The 27,476-nt window shown below is 44.1% G+C and overlaps 1 protein-coding gene across 2 annotated transcripts in view; it reads right to left on the bottom strand.

Moving 5' to 3' along the window:
- The window catches only part of LOC139240969 (uncharacterized), a 40,279-nt gene extending 14,225 nt beyond the window's left edge, over positions 1 to 26,054 (bottom strand). For both annotated transcript variants that reach the window (XM_070869586.1, XM_070869587.1), the window contains exons 1-8: positions 25,847 to 26,054; positions 20,357 to 20,555; positions 16,322 to 16,665; positions 15,298 to 15,443; positions 7,125 to 7,289; positions 6,840 to 6,994; positions 2,917 to 3,007; positions 916 to 1,043 (exon numbers count right to left, since the gene is read on the bottom strand). In XM_070869586.1, coding sequence (XP_070725687.1) covers positions 916 to 1,043; positions 2,917 to 3,007; positions 6,840 to 6,994; positions 7,125 to 7,289; positions 15,298 to 15,443; positions 16,322 to 16,665; positions 20,357 to 20,555; positions 25,847 to 25,902 — 1,284 coding nt within the window. In that variant the 5' untranslated portion in view covers positions 25,903 to 26,054. The remainder of the gene's footprint in view (positions 1 to 915; positions 1,044 to 2,916; positions 3,008 to 6,839; positions 6,995 to 7,124; positions 7,290 to 15,297; positions 15,444 to 16,321; positions 16,666 to 20,356; positions 20,556 to 25,846) is intronic.
- Between the last annotated feature and the right edge of the window lie 1,422 nt (positions 26,055 to 27,476).

The following is a 27,476-nucleotide window of genomic DNA, read 5'->3' as shown; positions in this document are numbered from 1 at the left end:
TCCGCTGCCCACCTTTGGCTCGTTTGCCGTGAAGGAGCACTTGCTTTGGGAGGTCTCGTGTCTGGCATGCGGACTATGTGGCCTGCCCAGCGGAGCTGATCGAGTGTGGTCAGTGCTTCAATGCTGGGGATGTCAGCCTGAATAAGGACGCTGATGTTGGTGCACCTGTCCTCCCAGGGGATTTGTAGGATCTTGCGGAGACATCGTTGTGATATTTCTCCAGCAACTTGGTGTCTACTGTACATGGTCCATGTCTCTGAACCATACAGGAGGGCGGGTATTACTACAACCCTGTAGACCATGAGCTTGGTGGCAGTTTTGAGGGCCTGGTCTTCAAACACTCTTTTCCGCCCAAGTTGCTTTACTATAGCATTTCTCACCCCCTACAACACAGCAGGAGTGGGTCAGATTAAGTAGAAACAATGGGATTGAGAAAAATGACTACAATTTTTCCCTCTTTTGGTGTTCCCATGCCACTCGATGACCAAGATAGTCAACTTACTCCTAGGGTAATTTTGTTATTAGCTACTAGGAGGAGAACAATACTTGTAACTGACTCCATCTTAAGAGGGAGCAGCCACCTGGTTTCCATAAGGAACCTTCTCAATGGTCTGACTGAGATTGCATCCAGTATCATTTAATAAAGTACATTACACTGTAACCAGCCACCATCTTGATATCCCTATGCTTTGGGGGTGGGGTGGGGGTGGGGGGGGGCGAAGACGAGGGAGAAAGGAAGTAAAGGAAAGAAATGTATAATTCATAAGGCCATCTCAGCATATTATTCTAGTGAGCCTGGGCAGTGGGGGGCAGAGGGGTGGTAGAAGAATTTGCACAAGCTATAGTCCTGCTCATTAGCAAAGAATACCAAGATGCTTGGTACTCTATCACTACTACCTAGAGACATATACAGACCAAGTTGAAGTCCAGGCCATCAGGTTTACGTCTGGCTGATTTCTGGGATGAGAAATGATGTCTACTGCTCACTTGGTTATATAGTTTGATTGGCTGAAGAACTCTGTTTGGACTACCTATTTCAGTACCTGAAAGGGAAAGCAAATGGCAAAGTATTAAACCTCTTTCATGCAAAGCTAAAATAGTAATTACCAGGAAAGACAGAATGAATGTATTTTAATAGTATTTTTGAACACTTCATAATTTGCAGTATTTTAAATTAGAGGTTGAACAAAGTTGAGAAGCACAAAGGTATAGGACAAAAATATAGCAGGTGCACAAGGTCAATCCAGAGAAGAAATAAAAAAGACTGGCGTATAGCAGAACGGGAGTTCTGCGTCAAGATCGTTTGGGCTTCTGATCTGCTGTCAAGTCAAAATTAGTGAAAGTTTAAACCTGGTGGTCTGACTGATACCTTGCCTAAATGGTGTTCTGCAACTACTCAAGAGGAGCAGAACTGTAATATAAATGCATGGATCAAGGTTACATTCTGTATTACAGGAGTGGTCTTCATTCCTTCAAAACAAGTTCAATCTACACAGGACAGCAAATCCTATACGGAGAAAAATAGATACCCAAAAATAGAATAGATTCCTATTTAGCAAGGGGAACAAATATATTTCTATTAGGTACTTTGCCACAGTACATTTGATTTAGTGAATCTGGTACAATGACATTCTCAAAGTATCTTGAGAATATAATCATCTGCTGCAGCTTTCCAGCATTCAACTCCTTTCCTCCAGGGCCCAACACTCTACCTTGTTTTACTTTCGATTTTCTCACTATTGGTGAGTGCAGATCACATTGGAGGAGGAAGATAGCTATAGAATCATAGCAATATCTGCACTGAGGACAACTCCAAGTCCAGAAGAGATTCCCTACTGGCGCCTGGGTTTTCTGTGACACAAACCTCTTGTGAGGCTGTGCAGGAGTTGGCCATCAAAAATGGTCCTAGGTTCCTAAGTGGCAGAATAATGAGTTCACCCTTCCTGTCAATTCTAATTAGGATATTCATCCTATCCATCTGGGAAGTTAGTCAGTATCAAAGGGCTAGCAACAGAAGGAGCAAGTTTCTGTTGGTGCTCTATCAGCGATACTGTGAATGCCAATACCAAAGTCTTGAGTCAGTATCAGAAAGTCAGCAAGTCTATAGTAGCCATCTGCACACCCAGTGTTCTTAAAGACTCAATGTGCCAGTGTACATAATGCTTAAGGAGTCCTTTAGAAAGTCTGAGAAGATTCCCCAGTCAACAACTCATCTCTTGCATTTGCAAAAGCTGCATCAATTGGAAAGTTCGTCAGGCAAAGCTGCCCCCGATTGGGTGTAGAGCAGTATGGGAATCTTTACAATTACCAGGTTGGAGACAGTAACATAAGGTACGGACACCACCATCTACGCAAGTATGTTGATGCACAAGTCAGTCCCAGCATCAGGCTGCACTAAAGCAGTTCCACAACCAGAGGTTGTGTGGGTCTTGACACCTTCTTTCCAACCACAAATCAGTGTACAACACTGGTCGACTAGTGTCTCTTTTTTTCTGGATTGCTCCCAAGCGTAATCTCTAGCTGAATCAGATTATTTTTGATGTGGAGATATAGATGTACTTCTTGGAACGTTCAAAACTATCCATTTGAAAGAAGAGTTTGAACATTTTTATAAATTAGGATAGGAGGGTGAGATGGTGTCATTGGTCATTTTGGAAAAAAAGAATTTAACTAAGAATACAAGCTACATTTTTATAGAGCGTTGAGGAGTTTGATACACAGGCTCTCTCTTATGCAGATAGGCAAATCAAGACTGTTGGCAAAATGAGAGAAGAAAACAAAGGATATGGTTCACCATGCATACAACGAAGTGGGAAAAATGAGGGAAGATCACCTCACCAAAGTTCCCTTGTCATTTCCCCACTCATAGCACTAAGTTTTACACATGGAATGAAGCAATTCTGTACAGCAGCTTACCTTTGGTACCCAGATTAGCAATGCAGGAGGCACGGCCCCAGGCAAGTGGTAAAGTGGAACGATTACAAGGCATGCAGGATGATCTCCCCATCTGCAAGAAAGAGAAAATAAAACAAAGAAATGTGATGGTGGCTTATATAAATTCTCAACACGTTTACAGAAAAATTGAGAATAGGGAAAAAAAAGTTACTGGATCCAGAAAAATATAATTTTGCAGCAAATTCAACTTTGTAAACTTAATCATAGACAGCTAGTATGCTCAATGCAGTTATTGCTCGGCACCCCTATCAAAACATGAACAGTTGTGTAAAAACAGGAATTGCATCTTAGTAGTCTCAAATATTTCAGACTCCTTTGTAGAACTTATCTGCTACAATGTTGGAATGTCTTGCACGAATCTTAAAACCAACTGGAAAACGGAAAAAAGCAACAAGTTGATTAAGGGAGTTATTAGTCGGGGAACATACTGACATTCTGCTGTCACTTGTCACTTGAAGCCTCATGTGGAGTGTGGGGGGTCCCTCAAGAAAACACTCCGATGAGGCAAAATTCTCCCAACATTGGAATTAGAAATTACAGTACAAGATGTCAGACAAAACTAATTTGGTTCACAATGGGAGTGGAGAGGGGTGGACCGGAGTCCAAACCCAGACCTCCAGAGAGGTTTCAATAGGGTCATGCAAGGCAACTGGTCTACTTGGATGCTCAATCTCAGACACTGAGGTGCACACAGTTTGGAATGCAATTATTGTCCATTTGGAGAAAGTCATTGAGACATGGTCCCTCAGGATCTGCAGTTTGAGTTGCATGGCATTAAGAGCCCCACCAAAGGCCAGTTCAGCGCTTTTCAGACAACTAGCAGCAAATTATGCTTACACAACAAAGGAAATTGATCAGAATGCTGGACTACTTACAGTAAGCTTCAATATTTCAACAGTTCAGTGTCCACATACAAATGAATAGGCCATCATCCAAAACAAGGAAACCACAGGAACTCATTCCGAAAGTTCATCTCATTCTTCTGCCCTGCCTTTATCGGCAGCACATTATGCCAAGGAAGGTACATGGCTTTCTACAGGGTTGTGCTTTTATTTTGATAATTCGCCCCTGCTGTCGAGATGCAGCTTCACAGATGCTGGTCCACCCTCTGGTACCTTGCCCAAGTAACGACTACTCATGTGATCAGAGACGACGAGCATTAGCAGGCAATTTGACCATAGGGGCTATCACAGCAATGCAGAATTTTGTCAATGTGAAATAACCATGTGCTCACTTTCTAGCAAGAATCACTGGATAACAATAAGGAGCAGGAACCCAAGCTTATTTTTCCCCTCCCTCAGCCAGGAGCACCAAGACCACTAGTAGCATCACAATTGCAGCCTTGGTTAACTCAGCATAGACCAGCAATAAAACTTGGGATCTTTTGGTCTGTATGCCTCAGCATTACAACAAGCCAGGTCACATAATTGTCTGGATCAATAGTTGATTTTGGGGTAAATAGCTAGCTTAATTCAGTTGAAATTTAGAAAGTTTACTATAGGTTTTAAAATACATTTAACTGCTTTCACATTCAAGTTGGTAGATTCTGTAATTGTAGTGGACTCATCCTTGGCTTTAGTCAATGCCAGTACCCCAGCTTCAAGATCTGCTCACCAATCTTTTCTGTGACCACACGTAAATTGTTATTGTTGTCTACTAACGTAATTCTTTGTTTCAGTTAAGCAGCTGCACTTATCGTGAACTTGCGGGAAAGGCTGGCTTTGCTCCATACAAATATCTTTGGTTCTGGCTTCTCAAGGCAAGATCTGTAGGTTCATACAGACAACTACTGCTTGGGGGCTGTTCCCAGAATGCAGGTAGGGCTCCAGTATTTGACATATTAGCACCAATATACATGATTGAGGTTAAAGGAAAAGATAAAAAAGAACATACAATAATTTTGATAGTGTGAGCAATTGTAGGTTAAATGTAATTCACTATATCACTAGTGACTAGACATGTAACCATCACTATAATTCAAAATGTTTTCTGCAGACAACTCAAGTTTAGGAGGACAGAAACTGTAATTTTAATGCTAGATGTGTTCCGCAAGTTGAGTGGACAAAGAATAAAAAGTTCACACGTCTAACACGGTGTTTTACAGAAATCTTAGTGACACTGAGCTCTTATCAGCAAGGGAAGATTATGATTCACGAGACATTTGCCTTCGCAATTAATAACTACACTCCAGAAGTAGCTCATGGGCTGAAAGACTTGGGACATCTTGAGAATCTGAAAGATGCTGTGCAAAGTCCTAGAGATACAGTGCCTCGTCAATTTAACTGAGATACAAAGTTGCGAACCTCTCCTAAAAGTGTTATATCATTGCATTTATCCAGTTACTAAATATTCCAGTGACAAGTTGACTTTTGAAGGTCAGTCGGGAGTTTAACATGCCTGGAAACCCACCTCGTACCTTGCTCAAGAATCTCCAAATGATCAACAAATCCACACAAGTAGTTTATTTGCTGCGTATGAATCACTCACTCTCCTCCCCCATTCGGCACACATCACTCTTAGTTTAATTTGAATGCAAGGTGGGAAAAGCCAAGGCTTAGGTACCCCTACTTGTGCATTGGAGTGCTCCTGGAATTTAGCAGGCTAAAACTGCATTGTTTTAGCACAAACCACCAGTAAAGCTTCACGTTGCATATCCACCCAGGACCACCATACCAGTTAAGCAGTTATCAGGAGCCAACTGGGAAGAACGCCAACCCATAGTGACATCCTATGCCTCAAGCTGTCTATACCTGAAGATCTCATCAATGAGCCAAGTTGGCTGATCAATCAACAGTGTGTTGGAGTAATACGAGGTGCCTGGCTCAGACATCAGATTATGGAGCCTGCAACAAAGGACTGACTCTCTTCCAATCTCCCATCAACTTAATTCCAAAGAGAAGATTTTTTTTCCAAGGAGTGTAGTTGCCAGCTGATCATTAGACACCAGCAAAAAGAACTTGCACTTATATAGCGCCCCTGTTGTAATGAAGGAAACGCAGCAGCCAATTTGCGCACAGCAAGCTCCCCAAAAAGCAATGCAATACCAACCAGATAATCTGCTTTAGTGTCAAGTATGGGTTAGAGCTCACTCGGTGGACGGCATGTACGAGAAACTCCTCCCGGTTAGCACAACAGGCCATAACCTTTGTGGACATTAACACCATGCCCCTGAATACAGCATGGGTACAACTCATACCTCAGGAAATGGTAACTCCACAAATTGGACACAGAGAGCAAGTGCTTGCCTCTCTGCAACCCAAATGAGGTAGGCACCGAACCCTGAATAGACCAACTTCTAGGTAATGCCTTCCAGCAGCGGTCATCCTAAGATTCAGAGTGTCATCAGCTATGACAGACATCTTCCCTCTGTGGCAGGAGGAACGATAAATAACAGCTTGAAATGTGCTAGCCACTTCGAGATTCTATATGGCAAAATCCAGTGCTCTATACCAGGCCTATTCCACCAACACCTTAATACAGGGCTCATGTAGGGCCAAGAGTTATGCCTACCATGAGCTTGACTATCTTTCCAGGGAGCCCTAGTACCAGTTTCCCCTTTTTGCCACAAATCCACTTCACAGCTTGGTCCTGGAGCTTGTACATGGGCCGAAAGAAACAGCATGCCTAGGAACTCTGAACGATGGTGTAATATAGAACAGTTGTGCACCTTTGCCAAAATTGCGCACTACGGTTACTCGAGACGGTTCAAAAGAGAAGTGTCTTTTCTAAAAAAAAAGACTTGGTTCTTACAGTATTTGCAAATCAGTGCAAGCGTTAATTGCGTTAAAGACCTACAACCAACATAACACTTAAATTGCTTACAAACATAGGCCGTGCGATTTCTTGCAGCAAATATTTCTTGCATTCTTTTCAAAGTGACCTACCACATATGGGTTTTGCGCAGAATACTTGTAATGGAGTGCATTGTCCTTCACAGGGGCTCGCATTGCCAGGCTAGGTTTGCCACAGAGGATGCTGAAAGTATTCCCGTCATCAAGAGTCGATGGGGCATTCCCCATTGCCATACCATCATTCTTACCTACACCAAGAAAATCCACACAATAAAATAAAACCGACAGCCATGGTCCCTTTACAGCCTCCAGTCTAAACAATGCTTCCCAGTTTGAAATAATTTCGAAATTGTTAAAAATGCACTAAAGGGAAAATACCTGAATTTAGGTTAGACGGCTCATGATTTTGGATATTCTTTTTCACAGACACTCCGTGTGCCAGATTGAGTTTGTCTTTGACAATATTAAAAGCATTAACTCCAACATTCGATAGGATGCTCTGTAGTGCCATTGGATTACCCACAAAATCTCCATCACTATTGCCTACAATTGTACAGAAAAACAGTAATTTTAGATCCCTCCAGATGGAAACACTACTCCCAATTTTAAATCATTTTAATATTAGCACTACATTATATGCTGTAATTCAAGAGGCTCAAATAATATCAAATCAAACCCTTAAACTCACTGCCTACGTATATACATAAAACATTTAGAAACACATCTTGCCCCTTTGTTGGAGAATTCCAACGTGCATTAGATTCCACTGTAAAAGGTTTACTGAACATATGAATCTGCAGCATAAAAGGCCACTTATATAAATAACCTCGTCTATCCAGTTGATTGGCGTGAGAGAAATGGGAAATTTGGTGGTTTTTAAAAATAGCTGGAGTTAAAATGGAAACTTATCCCATTCCAAGTTACAAAATGGCAGATTCAGCATGTGGGAACAGACATATAAAATATCCTTGCTGCGAACAAATCTGCGGGTGATGATATTAACAGCTTGACAGATAATGGTGGAGCTGCTCCTAATCTCTCAGTATTCAGAGAGAGTAAGAAATTCCATAATAAATGTGAAAGCCCAGTAAAAGGAAATGCATGTGGGAAACAGCAGAATCCAGATGATATCAACAGATCTTTCACCTTGTGAACTATTGTGTTTAAGAGAACATGAAAGATGTCCAATGGCATAGAGCACAGCTCAGACTGCTAAGCTCCAGTTCTGACAGTGCATCCAAACTCCATAGGCAAACTGGAATTTCAGTCATCCATGCACAATATCTCTGGAGGGTTTACCAAGGCTGAATGTTTCATCCAAAATAGTTTGAGTTTGTACACATTGGTCGAATTATTTTCCACCTTTGGAACTAATTGGAGGACACAATGGACATCCCACCTAGTCTCCAGAGAGAAATATCCTGTAATTAGGAATTGTTAGCCAAGACATGATACCCCATACACGCCAGTGAATTGGGCACATTTTGCTTCATAGGACATTGTTTGCACATGGAAACTGTGAATGCAGCAAAGGTCCAAGCTAACATGGTGCTCCACCTTTGTGAAAATCTGACCCTCAAGACCACTTGACTCATGTCTCGAAGCTTATTCCGCCACTTTTCAAGAATGTCCACCATAGGAGCAGCTGGCACCTGCAGCCAAACAAAGCAGCAGGGCATGGCACACAGGGAGCGGACCTGTGTGGGAGCAGCAGTGGGAGCAGAGGCGAGGCAGAGCGCTTAAAGGCAGCGTGGCGAGTGCAGGCTCGACAGAGTCAGCGGACCCGTGTGGGAGCAGCAGCGGGAGCTGAGGTGAGGCGGAGCGCTTAAAGGCAAGGCGCAACAGGCAATATAAAAAAGGGATGTCGGCACAAGGGAAATAGCTGATTGGTGAGTGGTTTTTTTTCTCTGTTAAGTTAATACTTAGTCTTTAAATAAAGGTTAGTTAAATCAGCTGATTGCTGAGTAGTTGCTGGGTGTGTTTTGCTAAGGTTTAGAGTTTATTTTTGCTTGATAGTTCAGAGTCTAACTAGAGGGATGGCAGGGCAGCTCAGTCCCGTGGATTGCACGTCCTGTGGCACGTGAGAAGTCCTGGACACTTCGCACAGCCTGGACGACCACATGTGCAGGAGGTGTCTCCAGTTGCACCAACTCCAGCTCCGCGTTTTGGAGCTTGAGCGGCGGCTGGAGTCACGGCGATGCATCCGCAAGACTGTGGATTGCACGTTGAGAGGTGGCCACCCTGTAGCTTAAGAGTGTGTAGGTAGAGAGGGAGTAGGTGACCGCAAGACAGAAGAGGAGGACTCGGCAGGTAGTGCAGGAGTCCAGAGTCCATCTCGCTTTCCAACTGGTATTCTGTTCTGAGTACCGGTGGGGGCGACGGTGCCTCTGGGGAGTACAGCCAGAGCCAAGTCCACGGCACCACCGGGGGGGTGGGGGGAGGGGAGGGGGAGGAAGAAGAACGGAAGAGCTATAGTGGTAGGGGATTCAATAGTCAGGGGAGCAGACAGGTATTTCTGCGGCTGTGGGCGTGCCTCCAGGATGGTATGTTGCCTCCCTGATCCCAGGGTTAAGGATGTCACTGAGCTGCTGCAGGGCATTCTGGGGGGAGAGGGTGAACAGCCAGAGGTCGAACAGCCAGAGGTCGTGGTCCATATCGGGACCAATGACATAGGTAGAAAGAGGGATGAGGTCCTGCAGGCAGAGTTTAGGGAGCTAGGAGAGAGATTAAAAACAGGACCTCAAAAGGTAGCAATCACTGGATTACTCCCGGTGCCACGAGGTAGTGAGTACAGAAATAGGAGGATAGAGCAGATGAATGCGTGGCTGGAGAGATGGTGCAGGAGGGAGGGCTTTAGATTCTGGAGGCATTGAGACCGCTGCTGGGGAGGTGGGACCTGTACAAGCCGGACGGGTTGCACCTCAACAGAGCCGGGACCAATATCCTTGGGGGGGGGGGGGGCGGCGTTTAAACTAGCTTGGCAGGGAGACGGGAACCCGAGAATACAGTCAGTAGGGAGGGGAGTAAAGCTGGAATTGGAAAGCAAAAATGTAGAAAGTAAATGTGAAGGACAGAGGAAACAAGCAGGAAAAAATGGTAAAAATAAAAACAATTTAAAAGCTCTGGATGCACGTAGCATTCGTAACAAAATAGATGAGTTCACAGCACAAATAGATACAAATGGGTATGATCCGATCGCCATTACAGAGACGTGGTTGCAAGGTGACCAGGACTGGGAAATAAATATTCAGGGGTACTTAACAATTCGGAAGAACAGACCGAAAGGAAAAGGAGGTGGTGTAGCACTGTTAATAAAGGATGAGATCAGTGAGTTAGTGAGAAATGATATTGGCTCAGAGGATCAGGATGTTGAATCAGTTTGAAGGGATAATAAATGGAAAAAGTCACTGGTGGGTGTAGTCTATAGGCCCCCCTAACAGTAGCTACATTGTTGGACGGAGTATAAATCAAGAAATAATGGAGGCTTGTAATAAAGGAATGGCAATAATCATGGGCGATTTTAACCTTCATATTGATTGGACAAAGGAAATTGGCCAGGGTAGCTTTGAGGAAGAGTTCATAGAGTGTATCCGGGATAGTTTCCTTGAACAGTACGTTGCGGAACCAACCAGGGAGCAGGCTATCTTCGATCTAGTACTGTGTAATGAGGCAGGATTAATAAATGATCTCAGTGATCCTCTAGGAATGAGTGACCATAACATGGTTGAATTTCAAATTCAGTTGGAGGGTGAGAAAGTTGGTTCTCAAACCAGTGTCCTAAGCTTAAATAAAGGAGACGACAAAGGTATGAGAACAGAGTTGGCTAAAGTGGAATGGGAAAATAGATTAAAGTATGGGATGGTTGATGAGCAGTGGCAGACATTTAAGAAGATATTTCATAACTCGCAACAAAAATATATCCCAAGAAGGAAAGACTGAGAGAAGGGATAACCATCTCGACTATTTACAATCTATATTAATGACTTGGATGAAGGGACCGAGTGTAATGTAGCCAAGTTTGCTGATGATACAAAGATGGGTGGGAAAGCAAATTGTGAGGAGGACACAAAAAATCTACAAAGGGATATAGACAGGCTAAGTGAGTGGGCAAACATTTGGCAGATGGAGTATAATGTGGGAAAATGTGAGATTATCCACTTTGGCAGAAATAATAGAAAAGCAAATTATAATTTAAATGGAGAAAAATTGCGAAGTGCTACAGTACAGAGGGACCTGGGGGTCCTTGTGCATGAAACACAAAAAGTTAGTATGCAGGTACAGCAAGTGATCAGGAAGGCAAATGGAATGTTGGCCTTTATTGCAAGGGAGATAGAGTATAAAAGCAGAGCAGTCCTGTTACAACTGTACAGGGTATTGGTAAGGCCACACCTGGAGTACTGCGTACAGTTTTGGTCTCCGTATTTAAGGAAGGATATACTTGCATTGGAGGCTGTTCAGAGAAGGTTTACTAGGTTGATTGCGGAGATGAGCGGGTTGACTTTTGAAGATAGGTTAGGTAGATTGAGTTTATACACATTGGCGTTCAGAAGAATGAGAGATGATCTTACTGAAACATAAGATAATGAGGGGGCTCAACAAGGTGGATGCAGAGAGGATATTTCCATTCATAATTAGGGGACAGTCTCAGAAATAGGGGCCGCCCATTTAAAACTGAGATGAGGAGAAATGTCTTCTCTCAGAGGGTTGTAAATCTATGGAATTCTCTGTTCCAGAGAGCTGTGGAGGCTGGGTCATTGAATATATTTAAGGCGGAGATAGACAGATTTTTGAGCGATAAGGGAGTAAAGGGATATGGGGAGCGGGCGGGGAAGTGGAGCGAAGTCCATGATCAGATCAGCCATGATCTTATTGAATGGCAGAGCAGGCTCGAGGGGCCAAATGGCCGACTCCTGCTCCTATTTCTTATGTTCTTAGAAGAAAATGCCGCAATTTCACCAGTAGGCCTTCCGAGGAAATTGAGATCAGGATACATAGACGGCTCGGTGTCCGTGGCAGCAAATCTGCCACAAATCTCAGTCACGTCACCTGGAGGGAGGTGAATGAATGAAGCACTTTTGTAGTCACTGTTGTAATGCAAGATACGCAGCAGCCAATTTGCGCACAGCAAGGTCCCATAAACAGCAATGTGATAACAGAAACAGATTATCTGGTCATTATGTTGCTTGAGGGATAAATATTAGCCAGGAGAACTCAGCGCTTCTTCGAAATAATGCCATGGGCTCTTTTACGTCCATTTAAGAGGGCAGACAGGCACTTGGTTTAACATCATACCAAAAGACAGTGCAGCAAACACAATGGGCTGAAATGGCCTCCTTCTGCGCTGTAAATTTCTATGTTTCTATGTTACTGCATTGGAATGCCAGCCTAAATTTTGTGCTCATGTCTCTGGAGTGGGATTTGCACCTTCAACCTTCTGACTCAGAGGCAAGTGTGCTACCACTGAGCCACAGCTAACACCATGAAGGCTCAGAGATCCGTATCTAATGATGTGTGGCACTAACAGGTGTGACCCGAGTCTACAACTCTCAATTGCAGCAACAGCAGGGAAGCTTTGTCTTTGTTTCAAGCACCAATGAACCGTGTGGCAGCTTCACTGCAATCTGCTGCTGACTCCCACCTAAACAGTGGCCAGAGACCAGTGGGTCCTTCCACCTCCGCAGGAACACAGACTGCAGCTCTGGTGGTAATAGGGAAGAGAATAAATAGCACCCTCCAGACCAGCTTTCACACCATGGTGGCTGTGCTACAGGCTGCTGTCTCTCAGGGCTATCAGGATCTGATAGCTGCCATTAACTCAGTCATCCCACTGATCAGTGGGGGACACAGATCCTGATCCAGTAGAATTGCGACAGCTAGAGTCCACCTGCCCGATACTAGCACAGCAGCACATGCCAGGTTTGCCCCCCTCCGAGCAAGTCAGTGGAATGTGAGAGGAGACACCAGGCTGCCCAGGAATAAGGTCTATAGATGCAGCCAGGAGTCAGCTGCCATGAAGGAGGGCCAGCGCAGTCCCATGTCTCTTTTGTAGAAGATAAGCAGCCAACCACCTCATGATCGTGCCCTCAGGTTGAACCTAGGAGACGTACTTAGAATAGGAGAAAGAAAGGCGAAGCAGTGTTAAGAAAGACTGGTTTGGCTCCTTTTCACTTAGGACTTTATTGTAATAAAATAGAACGTGCGCTGATGTCACACTTCATTATTCATGGAATTTAGACTCATACAGGAAAGGCTGCACTTATTCATAGGTGATGATTATTGGCAGTGTCATGTCAGGGCAAGGAGGGCTGATTTTTTTGTCACGTTGTAGGATGAGTAGAGAATTGAGGGAATGTCCCTTTATTTGAACACAGAAGAGGAGGTACGGCACTGGTATTACATAGAAGAGAAGATTTCAATGACAAGATGTGCCCTGATGGCCAACGTTCCCCTTTAAGCTGCGCGGCTGTGCAGCGCTCCAGGGTTCCTGCGCAGCCGACTTTTCAATGTAAAAACGCGCTGCTCGATATTTTGAATGGCGTACACAGCAGCCCCTTAAAGGGCACCAAAAGAAATTAGAGGGAACATTGCTGATGGCACTTGCAGTAAATGCTGCCCGACTTTCCTTTGTTCCATCCTGTGCTGCTCCTCCATGATAATGACATACCCGCTCCAGAGAATCCCTCCTGGTGGTCTCATCCCATCAGAAGCAAGTTCAGGTGCGTGTCGGCACAACGGCAAAAAATGGTGCAAAAAAGTGCTTTTCAACTGCAGAAATCTCTAGTGAAACTCTCCACACATTTCAGTCTCAGAAACTCCTCACCAGACTATCTGAGCTGAGCCTGACAACCGGTGTACCTTGTAACTCTCGGTTTAACTTACCTCAAGTGCTTTGAGAGTGTAAAAGTAGGAAACTGGGAGCTGCAGTGCCAATCGCCCTCATTATAATATATGCAAATGAGGACAATTGGGATTCAGCTGGCAAATCGTAGGAAGGGCCAAAAAGCCCATGAGAATGTGCGTACGGGAGAAAAAAGATCAAGTTTGAGGTAGATAACTGGTGTTATCAGCCCTTGCCCCATTTTCCTGCAACAAAAAGTTACTTGCTCCGATTATGCCAATAAACGGCATGGTAATTCTCCACTAGAGTTTTTGCTATCTGGATTTCTTTACTCATTGTACAATTGGTTTTATTGTGTTCTCTGGTTAGTTATCTGTGCAAAGCATGCTGATTACATCTTGAATTCGAAGCTTTTAAGTGAATATCCCAAACCTATAGTATCGCGCTCATTTTGGGGATATTTTACTATTTATTAGAAATACAGAAGAGACTGAAGAGAATGAGTCACAAAGTTAAACCTAGAGTTCAAGGTTCAGACAATGTTCAACTCATCTAGATCCCAAGACTACATTGCATTCTAAGATGACTCAAAATGGGACAGACCTTCTGACAATTGAAGTCAATCTCTGACCTGGATTTGAAATATAGGCCGGAATTTTAAATCGGGAGGCGGGTTGAAAACAGGTGGTGCTGGGATGCAGTTGAGAATTTTGGGGGGGGGGGGGGGGGGCGGAGAAAAGAGAAAAAAAAATTAAAAATCAGAGGCCTCATGGGGGTTCTCAGATCGTGGAGGTTGGGTGAGAAAGGGACGCTGGATCCAGGTGACAAGTGTAAAGTCACTTACCTCCTGCATCCAGCAGTCCCATCCTCACTTTAGATGGCGGGTTCCCAGAAGCCTGCGAAACCCGACCAGCCAGTTAAATCTGAGGCCTCATTATAATATTTAAATGAGTGACCCACCTTCCGGGAACGGGTTGGCTGCCCGCCCCCGTCCCACCTCCATTAAAATCGGAAATGGACGAGTTGTAGGCAGGTTCTGGTCGGGATTTTTTTTTTTTTAAATAAACGCTTTAACCTCCCACATGACCCCAACCTACCCATTTTGTGAGGTTAAAATTCCCCCAAAGTGTTAACACATCCCCTCCATTTTAATCAATTATACACAAATACTAGTTTTACAGCCTACAACTTTAGAATCTTGCACCATCTTTACATTTACCACAAGAATGGATCTTATGCTTAAACTCACCATTAACCTCGAGCATCGTTTTGCCCTTTTTCCCTTCAAAGCAGAAAGAAAAAAATTGCCACACCTTCCATCGAGCGAGGAGGGAATGACACCGACGATAACCACAAAGCAAGAGTTCTGCTTTTCCTAAAGGCAGCTGGCATAGTAACGTAACTTCTCTATTTTACTGAACATGTGTTTTGTGACTAAGGGGTGGTCAGACATAGGGATAGGGCAAAGCAAGATGCCTCCATAGTTCTCTCCACAATACCAAAATCACAGCTGTTGGTAATGTTTCAACATTTACAGATAAGCAACCTGCACATGTTTTAGTCAAACTGCCTTTGGTTTTGTATATTTGGGCCAATTAGGTCCACTGGCTCCCATGGGTACATTCACCTATTTAAAACAGAAGGTTGAATGCACATGCCTCCATGTGTATTCCACCCTCTTCAAGATTGCATTAAGGGATTTACTCCAAGTACCTGTATTTGATTTAATGGTCTCATTCCATAGGATCTCCATTTTTGCTTTTTCCGGTGGTGAAGGCGGCTTGACCTCATGTGCTGAATTCTGGACATAGGAGCTCATGGTTTTACTTGGAGTGGCGTTTGTCTGCCAAGGACCAAAGCTGGAGACAGAAGGACAGTGAAACTACATTGTCACCACAGCACTGAACCACAATAGGAGACACAAGACAGACCAGAAGTTCAAGATCATTGAATGCCATTGATGATTCGAGGACTCAACCCTGCTAAAAATACTTTTTGATACACCAACCAACTAGGGGAGATTAGAATGGAAAGAGTTTGCACTATAAATTTAGAACGATTTCAGTGTTGAGTAAACATGGTCTTAATAAATGTATGATGCTGGCTGCTTAAAACAGAGTCAAGAAAATGTGATATATACATCACCCCCTACCCAATTAAAACAATGGACACTATTATTCAGCTATTAGTTCAGGAATGCGTGCACAAGTTATCTGCTCTGGCTCACTTGTAAAAAAATAAAGAGGTCAATTGAAAATCCTTCAAGTATTGTTTCACAGTCAATAAAGAAAGAATTGCTGGACTTGGATGCAAATCCTGTAGGCAACGAAGTGACAAGCTGTGAAACAGTCACCAATCATGATCCGCCTCGAAGATTTTTACAGCGGATGACAGTTACTACATGTATTTTCACAACATTTTATTGATCGAATGGTTCATGAATTGGCACTTTGTGCCATGTTAACCACACAAATGATTTTGTTTTGTGTCATTTCAGCTAGCCTGTGCGGCAAGTAGAATCAGCTGGAAGAGCAGTACATCACTGTGCACCATTCCTGCTAGGTCATCACCAGCCAGCCTTTTACACGTCAACCTCACTTTAAAAAAAAGTGAACATAATTAATTTGAAAAATCAACATCTCTTACAAAACTCTGATTGATTATCCAACTTTATCAGCACTTTTCATTTTTTTTTTACAAGTGGGGACAGGGAGAGAGATATGAATTTTATACTTACTGCTTTTCTTTCTTTGCCACCTCACGCTGGTCAAGTTTCAGGGTTGCAACACGAGGACCCAAGTCTCTGCCCTCTTGGTGAGCTGCTGGCCCACAGCCTTGGTTCTGGATTGCTTTTGTTTCAACTGCAGCCTGATCTGTAGCTACCATTACACACTTAGCATTAACTGGATCACTTTCTTCAGATTTGGCTGACCCTTTCTTGGTTACCGTGGATGATATCGCCAGTGTATTCTCACCAACTGTTTGATCTGTGCTCACGAGCAGAGTTGACTTGGCTCCTCTGGATGTTGCAAAGTTAAATGGAACTGGCTGGGTGCAGGCCTTTTTGGTAGCTGTTTGTTTCTAAAATGATAAACGAGACAAAAACATCCAAGAAGTGATCAACTGTCTTTAGAATAAAAATATTCAAATAAAAACAATGCAAGCAAGGATACTGGCAACACAAGTTGACTGAATTCAGTGCTGTTTAGCATGAAATGAAAGATTCAATTGGCCAATTTCAAACTCAGTCAGGCTCATGTTAAATTAAAATTGGTTAAAATTAAATGTGAGGAATTTCCCATTCTCTGCAATCATCTCAAAATCTAGAAAACAAATAAGTGGTTTGGACTGTAGTAGAACTAACTCAAGAAACAGTTTAGAATGCTGGAGGGGAGGGGTTCCAGCTACAGGTATAAAGGTTCTGAAATGTGAAGAATTCACAATGTGGTGATAAAGTATTTTTAAAACAACATTTAAAATATTCAATAAGTGTTTTACAAGGGTTTATCTTGGAATCATTTTTCGTTAATACTTATCTCAATGTAATGAGTCAAAGCAATGAACACAAGCCAGCCCCATCTCAACTTAGTCACTGTAAAACACATTACATGTTTTTAAAGTTACCTGAAAAGCTTGGGGTGCAGAGCTTACGAATCAATAAAAGGTTACGAGGATGCTGCCTGGAATGGAGAATCTTAGCTATGAGGACAGATTGGATAGGCTGGGTTGTTCTCCTTGGAACAGAGGAGGTGGAGAAGTGACCTCATTGAGGTGTGTAACATTTTGAAGGGCCTGGATTTCGTGGATAGCAAGGGCCTATTTCCCTTGGTGGAGGGGTCAATTATGAGGGGGCATAGTTTTAAAGTGGTTGGTAGAAGGTTTAGAGGTGATTTGAGGGGAAGCTTCTTCACAGAGGGTTGTGGGGGTCTGGAACTCACTGTCTGGAAGGGTGGTGGATGCAGAAACCCTCACCACATTTAAAAGGTGCTTGGATGGGCACTTGAAGTGCCGTAACCTGCAGGGTTACGGACCTAGAGCTGGTAAGTGGGATTAAATTGGATAACCTCTTGTTGGCTGGCGCAGATAAAATGGTAAGTACTGCATGGAATTGAATACAGCCAGCGTGATCTCCTGAACTAGTTTTGATCGCCTGGATGGGTCGGAGAAGATTTTTTTTCTCCTCAATTGGCCTGGGTTTTTATCTGTTTTTTTGCCTCTCCCAGGAGATCGCATGGCTCCGGTTGGGGTGGAGTGTAAAATGTTGCGATGCATGGGGTATCGCAGTTGTGTGGGGCGGACTGGTTGGGCTGGATGCTCTTAACCTTTCCGCCATTGTTCACTGGTTTACATGCAACCTTCAGGGCTATTGACCAAGGGCCGTGCGGCTCTTTGTCGACCGGCGCGGACACGATGGGCCGAAATGGCCTCCTTCTGCGCTGTAGATTTCTGTGTTTCTATGTGCTAAATGGATCCCTTGCCGTCTTTGCTGAGTTAGCTAACCTAGCTAGGATAACGGTGAGAGTGCTACATTACACTTCAGTGTCTGGGCTGCGGAGGAAGAGCCAGACAGGAATTCCCCCACACCCCCAACACTGGAAAGAGAGTGAAGGGATTGACACAAGGGCAGTGTCAGCTATAATTGACCATAGGGGAGAGAAAAACAAACAACTTCCCAGTGCTGCTTCGATTCACACTTGAATGGCTACTTAGTTGAGTTATCAAAGGATACTGGTTAGTCATGGAACCTCGAGCTATCACAAGCCAACATCTTGAGGACAGAATTGAAGAAAAGGAAGCTTTTCCTGAACGTTTGATGTAAGTCACAGGTGTGAACAATACACTGGATATTTACAACAATTCTCTTCTGATCGCAACAGAAGTGAGGCAATTGTTCGGAGTGGGAGATTAAATTCTAGAGCTGGTTTTATTAATGAGTGAAGTCCCTTATGAGATCTTTACAGTTTTCAATGATGAATAATCAGAATTCATTCACATGGCTTCCATGTAATATGTATAAAATAAGTGTCCTGTGGTTACTCAACTAGGAAAACGCAAAAGATTTGCCCAACACGTGCTATGAGATTAGTACAATTTAACATTGAACTGATGCCAAAACGTAGCACTTAATCTCATGGTATGGTGTTCAATAAATTGATGGGTGATTTAGAATATCTTGCAGTTTAGAGAGCCACTGGTAATATTATAGACAGCACGTGTCTAACATCTCAAGTCCAATTTCTGCTGACATTTGGCTTGTGCAATGAAATGACATGATTTGAAGTGCAGTAACATTCTTTTTATTTATGGAGGCTGAGTAACATAGTGGGTTAGCAGACTGCCTGCTCACCTCGGACCCCAGCCTGGCTTCGAGATGACAATCTACCTAAAGTTGTAAGGGAGGTTGAGGCAATGTGCACCTCGTTCCTAGTGGATGTGGACTTGTAGCACAAAAAGGTCTATAATGGTAGCAATCTCACCAAGCGTTCACAACCAGAAGGATGATTGATGTGAGCAATGGAAAAATCCACACAGGTGCTCAAAGGGTATTTCATTCTGCATCTGGCTTGGGAGTGCTCAATCACAACACTCCGTACCCAATGTGGAATTATAATTTTCATTCCCCAGCTCTGATGGCCCTCACGTGGAGCATGAAACAAATACACACATCCTGTATCAAATGTATTCTGGATATGCCATTTCTGTAAAACATGGAGCGAAATAAACTGCTATCATTGCTGGTTTGGCCACACGGTTCAATTAAAAGGAACAGCCATGACTTATACCACTGCCAAAAAAAAGCTTGCTGAAAGCAGAAGCAAGCAGCTGCCTTTCATGTTTCATTTTCTGATTTTGCCTGTGTGATGGGATCTACTCCCACCAGAGGTACATATTGGAAATCTGGGCACATACACAGTCCACAGTTCTTTTGATATGTGTTTTTAAATAGAAAGACTTGCATTTCTATAGTGCCTTTCATGATCTCAGAACATTCCAATACATTTTATAACGAATGAAGTACTAAGTGTAGTCACTGTAGTAATGTAGGAAACGTGGCACACAGCAAGCTCCTACAAACAGCAATGATATAATGACCAGATAAATCTGGTTTTGTTATGTTGATTGAGGGATAAATATTGCCCAGGACACTGGGGAGAACTTGCCTGCTCTTCTTTGAAATAGTGCCCTGGGATCTTTTATGTCCACCTGAGGGAGCAGGCAGGGCCCCGGTTTAACATCTCAGCACTGCACTGGAGTGTCAGCCTAGATTTTTGTGCTCAAGTCTCTGGAGTGAGACTTGAACCCACAACCTTCTGACTCAGACGAGAGTGCTACCTACTGAGCCATGGCTGAAAAGCAAACAAGGCTCCACACCAGGGGCACCAAGTCACAAATAACCTCTCATTTGTATACAAGATGAACAGGTTGGAGCACCTGAAGGTTGGGCTAACATCAAGAAATTGTGCAAGCTTTGCTACTATAGTAATAGTGCCACCAGAACCCCTCAGTGAGATTGAATTTCCCTTGCCAAAATTGCAAAGATCCCTTTTAAAACTAGTATCTCAGGTTTAGCTGATGAAGATTAAACCATTCAAGCTTTCCTCTTGGGTATAATTGAGGTTCCTTTTCCTTTAGATGCCCTAGAATTTAAAATCCACAGAAATGTATCCCGCTGTTCTGATATTGGGATACAAAACTTTGCTCAAACTCACATCACAGATTAGCAAGCTCTCGAGTGCCTAGCAATGCCACATGTACTGGAGAACACCTTTACCTTCTGGAAGTTTTGATCCCAATTTTGATGCAACTTTTTGAAGTCTGGAACCGATTTTACTTTTAGTTTTTTCACTGGCACAGGCAGTTTACTGCGACACACAGCAGCTCCTTTCTCTGGCCTCACTGGTCTTAGACAGTTTTCTTTGTTGGCCAGAGCTGGCTTCCCAGGTCGAGCCTTGTGAGTGAGACATTCATTTCTGCCAAGAAACCAAATAGTCAATTATTTTGAGCCCCATGTTTTGTGGTGCATGACAGTGCACACAATACCAAAGCAAAATGATGGCAGGTTACTTTTCTATCGGGTAACAAATAGCATATTGAAATTGAACATTATGCGAGTGTGTGCCGACAGCATTCATGGTTGTTGTTGATGATGATTGGAGAGGTGTTGTACAGGTTTTTGCCTGGAAAGCCAACAAAGCATCTGGGTCTCTTCTGCATCAACTCCACCGGTCTCTTTCCTGCCACCCCTCCACTGCCCTGCCCAAACCAAATTGGCCAAGACCACAGAAGGAGCAGGAAGTTGCCAACCTAAACACCATCCCACGTTCTACTAAATATCCAAGTCTCCTCTCGCACCACTGCCTGCTCCCAGTAAATAACATGCTCAATCCCTGGCTGTCCCCACTTAGGCTGCAACCCATTTGTCCATTTTACAAACACGGTGGTCATTCCATGTAGGTCATAAAATTTTGAGTCAAGTATGTCAGGTTAAGAAGAGTTCATCAATATTCACTTTGTATGCGTGATGTAAAATAGGATAGGTCTTTCATGAGTTTATACCTATACCTATACTAACCCAGCATCATTTCAGTACATCAAGCAAAGTTAGATTACACACAACCAGCATTGTCTTTATGGAATTTCTCCACCATACACGTTAGAATATTCTATAATTTGGGAGAGGGGGAAAGAATGGAGAGGTCCAAGGTCAGGAAAGGCCATGTCAGGCACAATGCATAAGAGGAAGTCTCAGAACAAGACTACTCAAGAGCACATGACCTGGTTACCACAAACCACCTGCAGCATGGCACTTCACTAACCAGAGAGCCCACTCAGAACTGAAAAATACAAGATGAACAAGCATACTAATAGAATCAAAGGGGACGGAGAGGGAAACATCAAAAGCAGAGAGCAAGTATCAGTGGAAGGATTGTTGGATTATATAACAGATCATCTCAGTCAAATAATAGAAAAAAGCATTAATTAAACCAAGGAAGTGTAAAAGACTAAGGCAGTTGAAGGCCTAAGAAAAAGGTGAGCAAATAAGAGATGGAAAACAGAGAAACTGGGGATCAGGTTAGAAATTTAAACAGAAGATACTGGCAAAATACTGCAGGTCCACTGTCTCCAAAAGAACACCGTTCTTTCTCCTTTTGCAGTTTTTAAAGCAAAAAGCAGAGGGGACGTTTTTTTTGCTAGGCTTATGCAGCAGGGTAGTTAAGAGTTACATTGTATAAGTAGAGCAAGACAACCAACTGATGTGGGGAAGCTTAGCATATTCATTATTTTGTATCACTACACAAAGAGCTCAATTTTCCCTGTTCATTTGTGCTGGTTTTTTTGGCGTATTTATTTTTTTCTAAAGTTTCCCCCTGCGATCTGCGTTGGTGTAACTGACTTGGTTACGATTTTTCTAGGCCAGTTTTTTTTAGTCGTCATGTCTGCACCGTTTTTTCCCCAATTGGTTGCAGCTTGGCCAACATTTTTCTCTTAGGTCGGCGTATCTGGCCACTTCCGAAAAACCTTCTAGTGAGTTAAGAAAACCAGCGCACATTCACAAATCTGCGCTGAAAGACGCCATTGTTTTTAAATCGAAGATTTTGGAGGGAGTCAAACACAGTCAAAATCAATAATAAAGTTAAATTTTTTTTAAAAACCGGTCAACGTAGAAGTGTAAATTTGCTGGAATTTAGAAGTTCTCTCATTTTGTAAACTCACTTATACGCCACCAGTGAATGTCTTGAAGCAGGGCTGGAGAGGTCGTAGGTTTAGCAGGTAGAATCGGCCCCATGCCTGGACACAGACGTACGTGTGTGTGTGTGAGCGTGTAAAAACCCAGGGAGGAGTCACAAGACTCCGATTAGTAAAGGTGGGGGTGATGGTGGAGAGAGAGAGGTGTTGAGAGAGAGAGAGAGAGAGGGGTCACAAGACTCCAATTAAGGGGGAGGGGGAAAAAGAGAGAAGTCACAAGACCTTTGGGTGTGGTCCATCCATACAAACCTGGAGATACACAACTGTATCTGTGCTGCCTGCTTTCCTGCCGTTTTGAGCTTCTTTCAAAGGTTAACTTTAAGTATAGGGGCAATACCATACCTTCTGCATCATGGTGCTACGTGGAAGACAACTGATTCGACTTCATTGCATCAGGAACATCAGAGCCCGTAGAGTGCTGGACAGGAGGCCTTATCCACCTCGGGTATATCTAGACAGGCGTTCGTACGTCCACCTGAGTGATGCAGACTGTGTCAGAAGGCTGCGTTTCCACAAAGAAGTTGTAAGTGAGATCTGCGAGTTGGTGAAAGCAGACCTACAACCTAGAAGCATCAGGAGGACTGCTTTGTCAGTTGAAGAGAAGGTGACAGCTGCACTTTCATTCTATGCCTCCAGATTGTTTCAAGCTACAACTGGGAATGCGTGCGCCATCTCTCAATACGTAACACATGTCTCCATGTACGCGCGTAGGAATGACTTCATAAAGTTCCCCATGACTACCCAAGCAATCTATGACAGGGCTGTGGGCTTCTCCAGGATTGCTGGCTTCCCAAAATGTACAGGGCTGCATTGATTGTACCCACAGCGCCTGGCGAGCACCTTTGAAGGATTCAGAGATGTACAGGAACAGAAAAGGCTTCCACTCCATTGGTGTGTGTGACGACATGCATCATATCATGTTTGTCGATGCATGATACCCTGGCAGCACCCATGATGCTTTCATCCTACGTGACAGCATTATATCTGCCATGTTTCAGCAGCAGCCAGAAGGGCACAGCTGGCCACAGGAGACAAAGGGTACAGCCTCACCACCTGGCTCATGACGTCCCTATGCGTAACCTGGATAGAAACCGACAGTCAATACAACATGTCGCACATTGCGACGCTCAGCATCACGGAGAGGACCATTGGCATATTAAAACAGCGTTTCCAATGCTATACTCCCCCGAGATTGTCAGTCAGTTCACTTGTGTGCTGAATGCTGCATAACTTAGCCATCATGAGGCAGCAGCACCTGGTCGTGGAAGACCCATCTGCGGTGAGAGTGGCTGATGATAATGATGTGGAAGATGCAGGTGACGAGCAGGAGGTGGAAGAAGAAGAAGCCATGCAAGTGCCCGAGGCCAGAGCACAACGGGGGAGGAGGGCGGGCCATCGTGCCCCTTTAACGATTGCTCAAGTCTTGTACCAGCAGCTCATCAGTGAATGCTTTACTGATGCCCAAGGGCAGTGTCAACTATTCCACATGGACATGTTTACTGTTTGGAGCTGTTCCATAATGTTGTGTTGTTAATGGAACATGATTCAGTTTTAATGTATAATATGTTTTATTCAAAAGTTTACAATGTACTTAAATAAAATTATTCTTGTATCAAACTTTACTTTAATATCACTCTTTAAGATCACTTATAAACTTGTAAGTTATGTAAATTTACAAAAAACATTTAAATTTTAGAAGTTACAACAACAACAACAGCACCAAAGAAAGGCTGCATCCACCTCTCATCCCCCTTATTCTAAGACCACTCGCTGTGCTTGGGTCTTGGACTCTCCACCAGCCCTGCCCACAGGCGGTGGCACAGTGTTTCTGGGCTTGATACCAAGCTTATTCTTTCTAACATCTCGGGTACTGCACATCTCGAGGGTGGGGGATGTCGGCGTCAGGCGGCAAATTGGAGGGCCCGGCTTTGGGCTCTTCAGAGGCTGGTTTGGGGATTGAAGTGGGAGTGACAGTTGATTCTGTCAATGGACACAGGTTCAGGCGTGTTCCCTTATTGCAGCAGCTAACTCCGTCCCTCATGTGCCCCGACAGTGTCTCAACGACCTGCAACATTCCCTCCCTCATGGTCAGTGACATGGTTTGCACTACCTCAGACATTCCCTCCCTCATGGCCACTATTCCCTTATTGATGGTCCCGGATATCATTCCCATTTCTCGTGTCATTGCTTATACTTATCCCAACACTCCCGCTACCTCATCACTCACCCCACTGATGGCGTCCAGGAGTGATCGGGTAAGGTCAATGCTCTCTGCACTCAATGACATCATGTGAACCACATCTGTTAGATCCTGCACTTCAGGAGAACGCGTTTGAGCTCTCCTTCCCCCTCCTCCCCAAGGGTGTGGCTCGCACCCGCAGCCTGGGACAGTGGGGCCCTAGCTGTGCCTCGCTGCACCCCACCACTGGGACCCGCAACCTCAGAAGGTGTGAAACCGTGGAATGTCCCACCAACACTCAAACCACTAGTCACGGAAGGGGCTGTCACCTCCATGAGCGGCATCTCCTCCAAAGTCAGTACAACAGTGGGAGCTTCATCCAGCTCCATCCTCTTCCCCCACCTCCCTGCCCCTGTACTCAAATCCCCTCGCTATGAAGGCCAACATGCCATTTGCTTTCTTAACCGCCTGCTGTACCTGCATGCCAACCTTCAATGACTGATGTACCATGACACCCAGGTCTTGTTGCACCTTCCCTTTTCCTAATCTGTCACCGTTCGGATAATAGTTTGTCTCTCTGTTTTTACAACCAAAGTGGATAATCTCACATTTATCCACATTATACTTCATCTGCCATGCATTTGCCCACTCACCTATCCAAGTCACTCTGCAGCCTCATAGCATCCTCCTCGCAAGCTCACACTGCCACCCAACTTAGTGTCATCCGCAAATTTGGAGATACTACATTTAATCCCCTCGTCTAAATCTCCCACCCTCCCTCAGGAAACTCAACAACTTATATTCATATAGCATTTGTATAGTGATACAAAATATTGAATACGCTATGCTTCCCCACATCAGTTGGTTGTCTTACTTTAATTAAACAAACTCTTAACTCCTGCGAGAAAGGGTGGTCCAATCCCAAGCTTCTAATACTGCTCTCAAATGGACTGCAAAAGGTACACGAGTCAGCACCCTGATGGAGGCACCCAATTGACCCAACACCCCAGTCAGCATCTCCCTGGATATTTAAACTTAAGAGCTACACCCCAGGAGACATTATTTGTGTATCAATGTGCACAGATCACAATGATTTAGTCAGAAGTTAATTTTAATGAAGCAGGAATTCGACTATATTTTGTGGAGGGAAGGCTTACTGTTAAAAAGGCCACCGGGTTGGGTCTCCCCCAGTCTCGGTTATTTACCATATGCTCCCCAGTCACACCCCGACGGTTGACCTGGACGGTGCGATGTTATGGCCGTCTCTGGCCAGGAACTATCTGAATTATAGAGCTGGGTCAACTCCTGCCCCGTCGGCCCACCGGACATCCTTACCTGGGGGCTGTGGCAACCGAACCCTGTGGTTTCGCTCCCCTCTCGGCTGTTGCCATCCTCGGTGAACTTTTCCTTTGTAAACGAGGCCCGGTGCCTTTCGGGCTCCGCGCAGCTTCTCCTCAGGCTGTGTTGTTGCCGATTACGAGAAGGGACCCTCCTTTCGCCCGGAACGCAGCCTCGCCTGTGATCTGGTCTGATCAGCTCACTCTCTCTCTCCGCGGGTATGTTGAATTTTCCCCGTCCAATTCGTAAAAAAATAGCAAACGTTCGATTGGTCCATTCCTCCACCGAACTGTCCAATCCACTACCGCCGAGCAAAAACATCACCAGGACAACCTGCAAGGTCTCAGCAGATCTCACGAGACTTCCTGCGGGCTCGAGAGAGAGAGAGAGACGGAGTCTGCGCAGGACGCTGGAGTGCTTTCCACCACAAGTGGGCACAGTTGACACAGGCAATAATATCCTGATTTCATTCGAAAAGTTTCTTTTTATTTAATCTGCATTATTGTTTGCGCTAAAGGGGGGCACTTTTTGTTAATTTGATTGCTGATTAATGACAAAAGCCATTCCAGTTGGCACTAAACAGCTGCAGAGCAACCATTTGTAGTCACTTTATCTAGATGTTTTGCAGTTTTTTTCATCATTTAGAGTACAGTAGTTTAGCTCATTTCCCAGCAGGCCACCCGACAGGATTTGAATAACTTGACCTGGTTTTATATTGGCAATCCAAGTGACCTGCATCCATAAGCTAGTTCCCCCTCTTTACACGCCTACATTTGTGCCTCTTATCATGAAAGGATGGGACTATGATTATGGCACTGGGATAAGAGAGTGCGGATTTGCAGTGTAAACAAAGGGAGCCAGTTCACAGAATTGCATCGAAGTGGATTAAGATTTTCACCTCCACTGCTTGTGGGAGTTGTGTACAGACCACCAAACAGTAGTAGTGAGGTTGGGGATGGCATCAAACAAGAAATTAGGGATGCGTGCAATAAAGGTTATCATGGGCGACTTTAATCTACATATAGATTGGACTAACCAAACTGGTAGCAATGCGGTGGAGGAGGATTTCCTGGAGTGTATTAGGGATGGTTTTCTAGACCAATATGTCGAGGAACCAACTAGAGGGCCAGCCATCCTGGACTGGGTGATGTGTAATGAGAAAGGTCTAATTAGCAATCTTGTTGTGCGAGGCCCCTTGGGGAAGAGTGACCATAATATGGTAGAATTCTTTATTAAGATGGAGAGTGACACAGTTAATTCAGAGACTAGGGTCCTGAACTTAAGGAAAGGTAACTTCGATGGTATGAGACGTGAATTAGCTAGAATAGACTGGCGAATGATACTTAAAGGATTGACGGTGGATAGGCAATGGCAAACATTTAAAGATCACATGGATGAACTTCAACAATTGTAAATCCCTATCTGGAGTAAAAATAAAACGGGGAAGGTGGCTCAACCGTGGCTAACAAGGGAAATTAAGGATAGTGTTAAACCCAAGGAAGAGGCATCTAAATTGGTCAGAAAAAGTAACAAACCTGAGGACTGGGAGAAATTTAGAATTCAGCAGAGGAGGACAAAGGGTTTAATTAGAAGGGGGAAAATAGAGTATGAGAGGAAGCTTGCCGGG

Source organism: Pristiophorus japonicus, chromosome X (genome assembly GCF_044704955.1).
Source record: "Pristiophorus japonicus isolate sPriJap1 chromosome X, sPriJap1.hap1, whole genome shotgun sequence".
NCBI lineage: Eukaryota > Metazoa > Chordata > Chondrichthyes > Pristiophoridae > Pristiophorus > Pristiophorus japonicus.
This window is presented reverse-complemented; position numbering and strand designations above follow the sequence as displayed.